This window comes from Limulus polyphemus, unplaced genomic scaffold (genome assembly GCF_000517525.1).
Source record: "Limulus polyphemus unplaced genomic scaffold, Limulus_polyphemus-2.1.2 Scaffold131, whole genome shotgun sequence".
Classification (NCBI taxonomy): domain Eukaryota; kingdom Metazoa; phylum Arthropoda; class Merostomata; order Xiphosura; family Limulidae; genus Limulus; species Limulus polyphemus.
This window is the reverse complement of record NW_013665741.1, coordinates 876,747-887,984: the sequence shown is the minus strand read 5'-3', so window position 1 is coordinate 887,984 and position 11,238 is coordinate 876,747. Positions and strand designations below refer to the sequence as shown.

Below are 11,238 nucleotides of genomic sequence, written 5' to 3'. Positions count from 1 at the left end.
TCACATTATAACGCCCCTACGGCTGAAAGAGCGAGCATGTTTGGTGTGACGGGGATTCGACTGCGAGTTGAGCGCCCTAACCACCTGGCCATGCCGGGCCCACATATGTTAGTAAAACTACACGATAACCACAAATGCACACACACACATGAACACATGGGAATTTCAACCTGAGACAAATATAAGCTAACAGTGGGGTTCCCAAAAACATGCAGCATTTTGACTGAGGTCCTCCCCAATGAACCTATACATACTGAGTACCTTAACAGTACTGTGGATTCTTTGTACTTGTTACGTCCCCTTGATATTTCCCTGCGACCCCCAGATTGGGGACCTCAGAGCTACATAATCCACCTAAGCCTTACGTCTGATTACAATCACTCTATACATAGTGAGAATAACAAGCACCCCGTATTTCTTGAAAACTCTAAAAAATTCTTGACTCCGAAACAACATATTACGAACTCTTTATTAAAGAAAGCCTTTCCATTTTCAATGATAACCCAACACTAAATAACAACATCAACTTGATGTCATTAGTCTAATCACTTCCAGATTTACAGTGTTTTTTTAATTTTTTAAAGATGCAGTGATTTATACTTATGTTTTAGTCTGTCTTTATAATTTTTTATCTTAAAAATGTTATTAAAAATATGTCTATCGCACGTTTTACAGTACATTTCGTTATATTATTATAGCTTGTATCTTTGTTCTTCCTGAACTTTTGGTTGTTAAAAGTTTTTCGCTTCATAAGTGATGTTGGTTCGTGTAGTGATAATGTTGTGAATTGTCTCGTTTTACAGATTTTTAAAACAAATTATTTAAAAATAGTCGAAATAATGGTTAGTATTACATTTTCTCTCTTTTCTTTAGAATTATAATTCGATTTCATGAACGTTGTTGTTGTTAAACACAAAGCTACACATAGGGCTATCTGTCCACCACGGGTATCGAAACCCGGGTTCTAGCGGTATAACCCCGTAGACATACCACTGTGCTACTGGAGGCATTTCTTGAAAAAAAAGCTCCTAGGATTATAATCCTTGAATAAGGGAAGAGTCATAAAAGATCCGGGGCTCGGGCCCATAGGCGCGTTAATTTTCGGCGTTTCAGTATGATATCGATCATGGTTTTCTATTCTATTTTCTATTCAACACACCATATGGAGATTCGGGGCACTGTCAAGTAAAATGGGGGCACAGACCCCTTGTGCCTAGCGAAGTCTCTGGGAATAGTTTTACCTGTTTCAAGGAAGGATCAGTAGCGTGTTTTTTGAAATAGAGAGCTTTATTTATTCATTTATGTATGAACCTTCATCAATAGGATTCTTCGAACTGTTTAAAGGAATGGATGATGTGTGATAACGAAAAAAAAAGTAACTTCTTTCACTATGAACCCTGATCAATGAAGAGTACTTCGTGAGTCCAGAAGGAGGAAGGTGTTTCTGTTATGATCCTCAAGGGAAGAGCTCTGTTTCAAGTAGTGAGTGATGGGTGATTTAAGAAAGAGGAAACTTCTTCTACTATGATTCTAAAGGGAAGAGCTTACTTAGAAACATTCCTTGTTCCTTACTTTCCAAATATTCCTTGTTCCTTACTTTCCAAATATTCCTTGTTCCTTACTTTCGAAACATTCTTTGTTCCTTACTTTCGAAACATTTTTTGTTCCTGACTTAGAAACATTCTTTGTTCGTTTCTTTCGAAACACTTTTTGTTCCTGACTTAGAAACATTCTTTGTTCCTTACTTTCCAAACATTCCTTGTTCCTGACTTAGAAACATTCTTTGTTCGTTTCTTTCGAAACACTTTTTGTTCCTGACTTAGAAACATTCTTCGTTCGTTTCTTTCGAAACACTTTTTGTTCCTGACTTAGAAACATTCTTTGTTCGTTTCTTTCGAAACACTTTTTGTTCCTGACTTAGAAACATTCTTTGTTCCTGACTTAGAAACATTCTTTGTTCCTTACTTAGAAACATTCTTTGTTCCCCACTTAGAAACATTCTTTGATCCCTGCTTAGAAACATTCTAAGTTTCAAGAAGTGGATGATGCCTGATTTCAGAAAAAGGAAACTTCTTCTATTATGATTATCAAGGAAAGAGCTTTGGTCTGTTTGAAGGAGTAGTTGGTGAATGATTTCAGAAAGAGGAAGCTTCTTCTATCATGATTCTCAAGGGAAGATCTTTGGTCTTTTTCAACGAGTAGATGATGCACGATTTCAGAAAGAGGAAGCTTCTTCTATTATGATTCTCAAGGGAAGAGCTTTGGTTTGTTTCAAGGAGTAGTTAGTGAGTGATTTCAAATTTCTTCTATTATGATCGTCAAAGGAAGATCTTTAGTCTGTTTCAAGAGATGTATGATAACTCAGATGTGTTTCCTTTGTACGTTATCCGAAGATTAAAGTTAAGAGTTCAAGGTTTGCTAAAAAGCGTAGAACCAAAATCAATCACTGTTGGAGTATTAGTTTTACATTTATTCGAAAAGTGGGCTGCTCTGATTTTCCTGAACGGTTGTTCGTGTCACAACTCCGCGCAAAGCTACACAAGAGCTATCTGCACTAGAACAGAGGAAAGGCAGCAAGTAAATAGCACTCATTACCAACTGTTGGGTTACTGTAATCGAATAGTGAGACTTAACAGTCACACGTATAAGGCATTCACGGCCCCAAAATGCTATGTACATTACTGAGTAAACGGGACGCAATCCACGGACCCTGAGAATCATAGAATTGGTCGGCAAACACTAGGTCATGCCCAATCCCTTTTCCAGGAGATGGGTGGAGTTTTTGAACTTGTACTTTTAAATATAGCGCTCATGTTTTTTGGGTGTTTGAGCAGTTAAGTTACTGTAATGCAATTTCTTACCAACTGATGTACGTGAAATATTGAAAGGTACTACAATGTACAAATGATGTCATAGCATAAAACTTCGGCTTTTATGTGTATCACACTTCAAACTAAAACAAAACTCTGAGGCTCAGTTTTCACCGAAACTTTTCTCTCTTCTTAGTCCACCAGAAAGTCAGACTTTGGTTTCGTTTGAAATTCGCGCAAAGCTACACGAGGGCATCTGCGCTAGCCGTCCCTAATTTAGCAGTGAAAGAATAGAGGGAAGGCAGCTAGTCATCACCACCCACTGCCAACACTTGGATTACTTTTTTACTAACGAATAGTGGGATTGACCGTCACATTATAACACCCCCACGGCTGAAAGGGCGAGCATGTTTGGGGTGACGGGGATTCGAACCCGCGATCATCAGATTGCTAGTCGAGCTCCCTAACCACATGCCCTTGCCGGGCCACGAGGGTCAGGGATAAGTGGTGGACAGAGCGTAGATAACCTAATGGGCAGAATTACGCTAAACCAAACACTATTTCCCGGGCTCAGCGGTATTGCAGACTTATAACGCAAAAAATCGTGTTTATATATATGCGGTCGGCACAGCATAGATATCCCATTGTGCAGCTTTGTGTTTAACACCAAACAAACAAATTCCTTTTTCACACAGAACGCGAAACCTTTTTCAAACGAACTAAAGAAGCCAATATCTGTTCCAATATCACAACCTCAAGGAATTCGATTATCAAGTCAGAATTATTCAGCAGGTTAAAATTGAAGACAATAAAAAGAGAAGAAGCTTGAAACTTGTCATTTTAAACAAAACACATAATTTAGACTCTAGAGTCCGAAAAACGAATATTAGCTAACTGTTTTTGTTTGTTCTTTGGTTTACTGATAGCTTTCGTGTGCAATATATTTTTTTGTTATTGACAAGTTTCTTAATAATTTAAAATTTCGGCCTGGCATATAGCCAGGTGGTTAGGGCGCTCAACTCACAATCTGCGGGTTGTGGGTTCGAATCCCTGTACCACTAAACATAATCACCCTTTGGGGGCGTTATAATGTGACGGTCAATCCTACTATTCGTTGGTAAAAGAGTAGCCCAAGAGTTGGCGGTGGGTGATGATGACTAGTTGCCTTCCCTCTAGTCTTACACTGCTAAATTAGGGACAGCTTGCGCAGATAGCCCTCGTATAGTTTTGCGCGAAGTTCAAAACAAACAAACAGGTCCCTCACGAATCAGTGGGGGACATTTTTGTTGACCCCCTCTTCCCCCAAACAAAATTCTACCAAATCCGGTTTTTCTTAATTTGAACTGAAATTTTTGGACATTTTTATTGCCCAAAAAGAAAGCATTTCCCACACTCTTTTAGCGTAGGGCTGCGAAAAGTGACTTGAAGTGGTAAGATGGCTGAAATCCTTCAGCGCATCATGAGCTTAACGGCCAAGCACAAGAAGCATGGAAGTCTCCAAATGACACGCAGAGGTATTCAAAAACCATTTAGAACCACCTTGGTAGATATTATGCAGCAAGCCAAGTACAATATTATGACTGTAGCTTCTTTCAAATTGTTCCTGTCTGCTCATCCTACTGCTGACTATCGTGATGCTTCGATCTTCCTTACAGAATCGTAGGTGAAATTGTTCGAATCTCAATTGAAAGTTAAACATAACAAGATGATAGCAGAAGCATAAAACGTTGACAACTGCTTAATTAATGATGCTGAGAACGTGGCTTTATTGATATATACTGGATTTACTCCCAGCGGGTAGACCTTAGTACTAGCTAGTAAGGAGACTTAAGGATGCTGTATTTCATTTAAAAATTTATCAATTAACAAACGAAACTTGTCTTGAAAAGATACACCCAAGACCACCTTCTTTGGGAGTTTCTAGATTGAACTTACTTTTAACGTTCAACAAATTGTAGTGTAAAGACACCCCTTGGCTCATGAGAGACGTGTTAATACAGAGTTTCACGTAAACGTTGAAATCAATAACATTGGTTTCCAGTCGTACCAGATAATGTGTTTTATATCTACATGTGAAAGGCCTTACAATTACTAGTCAATTCACAATGTTATAATCTATGTTCATGTCATGACACAATTTTTTCCACATCGGTTTAACAATGGTATTAATTCAGATGAATTTAATGTTAATATTTAGTAAAAGAATTAAAATAAAACATGTTTCGGTAAAACGATTGTTCGTTTTTAATTAAGCACAAAGCCACACAAGGGCTGGCTGTCTGTGCTCTGCCCACCACGGGTATCGAAACCCGGTTTCTAGCGGTGTAAGTCCGCAGACATACCGCTGTGCCACTGAGGGGGGGGGGGCTCGGTAAAACGAGGAACGATGTATTAACATTATTTTTTTCCAGTTATCTCCGTTGTCATCATAAAAAGGTTTAAGTAACAAGACTTGTAGCGTGCACGTCCAACAATCAATTTTATATCAGCTGTTATTATAAAGCTATTTGTCGAAGTTTTTGATTCTTGTTCTGTTGTGCTTTACTTACAACAATATCGTGTGTCTTTAACACTGTAAGTGTTGAACTCCTGAAACCTTATTTATGAGAAGTAACACAAAATGTTTATAGCTAATCTGAGTAACTGATTCTTTATTTTTTTTGCAGTTGCCGTGGCTACCACAAATTTCACTCAGGTTCTCTGTGTCATGTTTCACAACTCAATTTCTTTGTGAATACTCACACTCTCTGTTTCATGTTCCGTCACTCAGGTTCTCTGTGTCGTATTCCATCACCTAGGTTCTCGGTGTCGTATTCCATCACCTAGGTTCTCTGTGTCGTGATTCTTCACTTAGATAATCCACGTGGACACTAAATAGATATAGAATCCTTTGAAAGAAAGGAAATTTGGCTCACTTAACATAATTAAGGTTATTTGATTTAAATATTCACTAATTTTTGTTTCTTTATTTTTAATTCATTTATTTTTGTATTTTGTTCGTATCTTATAGCTTCACCTGTAGCTTGAAAACATATAAGATCTGTGTATATATAACTACGATAATTTATTATAATATTTTCACGTATTTTCTTTCTTATTCATTTTTTGTGTCGTAGGTTTGTTCATCCGACGACTTTTTCTGTTAAAACAAATTTATTGTTGTTTACTAATGTAAATGCTCGCTATATCATAATTGATATATGTTGTCTCATGTTCCATTATTCAGGTGGTTTGTCTTGTGTTCCATTATTCAGGTTCTCTGTCTCTTGTTTCATCATTTAGATGCTCTGCCTCACGTTCCATTACTCAGGTTCCCCGTCTCCTACTTAATCAGTCAGATTCTCTGTGTTATGTTCCAATCACTAAGACGCTTTGACATGTTCCATCATCCAAATTCCCTTGCTTCCGAAAAAAGAAAACACATGTAAACACAGTTGTTTTACCAATTTTGAAGGACTCTTAAAACCTTGTAACATTGATGTACAAGCTCGACGTGGTGTTTCAACAAACATATCCGAAATCATCGACACAAAAATAATTCATTAAAATAAAAACAGAATTTAAAATAGTCTGACGAGTTATGAATTATAATCAAACACAAAAGACACTTCAATGTTTAGTTCAGGAGAATGTGTATAGGATTCTGTACCATAAAATCAGTTTTACAAGAAGATTATCATGCAGGTGACTGTACTTGCGGGGAATATTCACATAAACGACAGTGCCTTCATTCTCATCACTAAAGGCACAGGAGATTAGTGTAAAATGTAACACATTGTACAGTGTAATCTTACGGACTTAATTATGCAAAAAATGTTTTCCGGAATTTATTATTATGTTATTACCAAACTAAACCTCTGTTTGATGCCAATCTGGCTAAGCTCTTTTAAAATATTTACATTACATAATATAAATTCTTGTTGGGTTAGATAATTCTAATTTTATGGTATGTAATAAACATGTTATATAAAATAGTGGTTTTAAAAATCAGCAGGTGTATTGACAATGTAAATACAAGTTAAAAGGATCAATGTCATAAATAAAACTTAAAAATACTAAAAACAATACAGATAAGCTCAAGCGGACGAGGTGTATGTGTGTAAAGATACATTCTAATAGTTGTTGCCTTTGTAAGTGGTGGTTACCTGGTGACTAAGCAGTAAGTTTTGTTGGGTTGATACATGTTAACTGTGGTGAGATGTAAGTGGTGGTTACCTGGTGACCAAGCGGTAAGTTTTGTTGGGTTAATACATGTTAACTGTGGTGAGATGTAAGTGGTGGTTACCTGGTGACCAAGCAGTAAGTTTTGTTGGGTTAATACATGTTAACTGTGCTGAGACAAGCAGGTGTTATGTGAGATTATTTCCTGACTGGTGTTGACAATACCTAATAATAACTCACCTGAGAATTACTCACCCCAAATACAAGTAAATGTCAAGTGAGATTACCTTAACAAAACTCTTCCTGAGAATTACTTGCCGTCAAGACAAGTCTAAGTCATCAGAGACTAATTCATGGAGTGTGATAACAAAACGTCTTCTTAAGAATACCTCACCCTCAAGACAAGTCAAAGTCATCAGAAACTAATTTATGGAGTGTGATAACAAAACGTTTTCCTAAGAATACCTCACCCTCAAGACAAGTCAAAGTCATCAGAGACTAATTCATGGAGTGTGATAACAAAACGTCTTTCTAAGAATACCTCACCCTCAAGACAAGTCAAAGTCATCAGAGACTAATTTCTTTTGTTAGACAAGAAAACGCCACCATGAGATATTTTCCACTCTCAAAATATGATTTCGACTTCCACTTTAACAACGTATCAAACTAATCATAATAACCAAAACCTAAATAATATAACATAAATATTTTATAAACTAATACTCCTTAATAAACTATTTCGTTCTTTTGTTGAGTGCTCTGAAAGATATATTTTTTCCACGTAGAAGAAGAGAATTATTCTCTCAAAGAAAGTATTCTCTCAACCTTCAGCGGGATTCTTGCGTTGTTCGCCATCTAATAGGAAAATCAATATTTTTCTGAGAGTCCATTTCTCTCTTCACGCTGCTAGGCAGCAAACTCAACGACCGCTGTGATTATCTACAGAAAAAAATATTCTTTTGAGAAAAATATTACAGGATACACTCGGAAATAGCTGCTCTAGACTTTGATGTTTAAGTGTAGAAAATAGATCCAAGTTTTCATTTTCCATTAAAAAAATGTATGTGGCTAAGCCAAAACAAACGGTAAAAGTTCGAAAAAGAAATTGAAGCTATATTTTTTTAAATCAAAAACCCGTCTTAACACAAACGTTGCTGAATCAGTTTTTCGTAAATTAACCAGCATCTGATATATTAAACACAGTTATCAACTTGTACACATATAAAACGAAAAGTTTACCTCTTTTAGGGCAACATATATTTATCTCGCTTCCTTCATCCTGTGGAGAGTTGATAAAAATCCGCTGACAGATTCACACTAATTCTAGCGAGATTAGTGGAATAAGAAAATGTGTTTTTTGTTTGTTTTAGAGCAAAGTCAAAGTGGGCTATCTGCTGTGTTCACTGCGGGAATTCGTAGACTTACCGCTGTCCCATTGGGGACAGCAAAAAGACGAAAAACAACAACAACAACAGTTTACAGAGTTATTTGTATTTAATTCGGAGTTAAAATTTCGTAGCACTGACCACTCGACGTATTAGAGGATATGATCGTTTCTAGCATAATTAAAAAATATTTTGATAAATTACCCATAGATTACACCATTTAAGTATTCGTTTGTTCTTAGCAAGCAATAAAATTTAATTAATTCGAATTTTTAATAATTTTTAGCTATAACTGCTCTAAATGGACCGGACACGGCCTAGTGGTTAACGTGTGGAGCTGGGGTTCGAGACGTGATACTGCTGAATAATCTTTGCACTCCCCTCTGGTAGTTCAAAATGAGAAACAGCTATACCAGAATCCTAGGGGTTCTTTGACCCGGTCGTTTAACCCACGTGCGCATAAGGTGCTGTTTATTTTGGAAATTCCAATTTTCACTGTTAAAGATAGAATAATATCTAAAATGGATTCCTTTCGTAATTACTAATACTTTATTTAATAATTTAGCAGCCCTTCTTAGAACATAAAATGGAGTCTATTAGAACTTTATATGTAATTATGGAATTTAAAATGTGAAAACTCATAGTAAAGAGAGAAACAATCGAGATGATCCACGAACATCTTCGATTTTGCAATAGTCTCGCCCCCTAGTGGCACGGCGGTATGTCTGCGGACTTGCAGTGCTAGAAACCGGGTTTCGATACCCGTGATGGGCAGAGCAAAGATAGCCTATTGTGCAGCTTTGTGCTTAATTCCAAACAAACACAAACACGCGGTGGTCTATTTACGTTTATAGCCTCTTGTTAATCTACTAGCATTTGGAATACCAACATCCTCAATCTTTTGACCAGTCTTTTCATTCTTTTGCAATAGTTATCTATGTTTTCAAATTTCACTATTTTTAATTGTTATAGTTATTTTTTAATCGATATTCACTGGTCTTGATGCCCCAATTTTGCCTCTTATTTCTTGCCTCGCATCTCTCATCTACTTACAAATCATGTCCACCTTCCTAGTCCATTCTTGAGTCTGCCAGCTTATTGAACTAACCTTAATAAAGGTTTAATTTTTACCGAATGTAAAAATGTTTAAAGTAGAACTTGTATACTTCTTTTTTTTTAACTCATCACCACAAGAATCCAGAATATTTCTTTATGAACATGTTATCCTATTTATATTATAGTTACTTTGTATACTTTCAACGAGACTACTGATGATTCTTGTAAACAGCATCCACTTTGACGAAACTTCTCTTGACATCCTTCTAATATCATCTGGTGTTTTTGTTCCCTCAAAGGTTCCCACATTTTACATTTCTTTCATACGCAGTTTCGTCTTTATGAGCCGTCATTTTTCACAACTATTAAGACACTGATTTTCATTCGAAGTTTTTATTCTACTTGTTCCGACGATATTCTCTAGGGAAATAACCAAGAGTTTAGACTTTTCCGGTAATCCCAACTCTTTTCAACTGCTCTTTACTGTTGTTGTTTGGACGATATTTGTTTCATTTCCCAAGTGTATGTTTAGGAGCACGAAGAAGGCGTTTCGTTTAAATGTAAGTGAAATATGCATCTCATAGATTCCTGAAATACCAACTTTTAAAATATCAACAATGCAGCTTCGCAGTCACTGCCTCAAGTATTATCGTGTTTGTATGCTAGACAGGAATGAATATTCGTTATAATGAAGGTAATGAAACTATCTAACTGTGGAATTTATCCATTATCAGTAATCGCTCTTATACACTCTTAAAAATAATTCCAATTAAAAAAAATCGAGATTCCTTTTTCATGGTATCTCGTCGGGCGGCTATGTTTTTTAAATTTAAAAAGTTTAACGTTAATACGTTATTACTTGTATTCATCATTCTTCTTAAATGTATTATTTGATAACCTATGATACTTTACATATGAACATGGGTGAGGATGTTTTATTATAATTAATACAGCTATTTTTCTTCCGGAAGATTTACGCTATGGTGGTATGATATTATACTTGCTATTATGACGATTAATTAAACTTTTCAAGAGATGGCGCCACATTTCTAATAATGCAATAAGCGTGGATTTGTGACAGCGTGCCCAGATTGTGACTCTGAGGGTTCTTATGTTGCTACTACGGGGTAAAAAGTACGCTTTAAGCGTGAGAGAAAAAAATATAAAAAAGGCACAAACTAAGGGATAAACGTGTAGGTAACGAAATAGAGTGTTTTTATATGTATGCTGATGTGCTTTAAAAGTTATTACGGTAATAATTGAACTATATACTATCAGGTGTTAAATGGAAAATGTGAATAAATGCAAAATCATTACTGTAAGATTCGCTGTTAATTGAATCATAACTAAAAGTTCTAAAGTTTGAGTTTATTGTTTTAGTTTGTTGAACTGGCCAATGCAGACGAGCTTGTCCAAGTTCTATTAAGGAAACGCCGGGTGACAGTTTTCGCTCCCACGGATGACGTATTTGCTCGATCACGTCAGTTTACACCAGAAGACCTGAAGAGACTGCCGACATGTCACGTGGGTGAGCAAACTTTATTGACGTGAAATAGTGGAAATTGATGTTCTGTTTCTACTCCTTCGATTTATTACCAGTATAATTTAATTGTCGCTTTCTAAGTGTATTTTGATTAGTTACGTCTGTAAAGGTAAAAAAAACAAACAAAAAAAAACCTATTCATCATTATGTATTTACGATGCTGTTTTGGTTAATTGAGAATAAAATACATTTCAACTGAATTTCTAATTGTCCAGTTGAAAATTTTTAGTAACAAAGTTGAGACCCAAATTTGATCTTGTATTTATAATTATAGTAATTTGGC

General features: G+C 36.0%; 1 protein-coding gene across 1 annotated transcript in view; it reads left to right on the top strand.

The window, feature by feature from the left end:
- Positions 1–11,238, top strand: part of LOC106473558 (fasciclin-1-like) — a 68,524-nt gene that overhangs the window by 38,665 nt on the left and 18,621 nt on the right. The window contains exon 2 of the mRNA XM_022403066.1: positions 10,793–10,940. Coding sequence (XP_022258774.1) covers positions 10,793–10,940 — 148 coding nt within the window. The remainder of the gene's footprint in view (positions 1–10,792; positions 10,941–11,238) is intronic.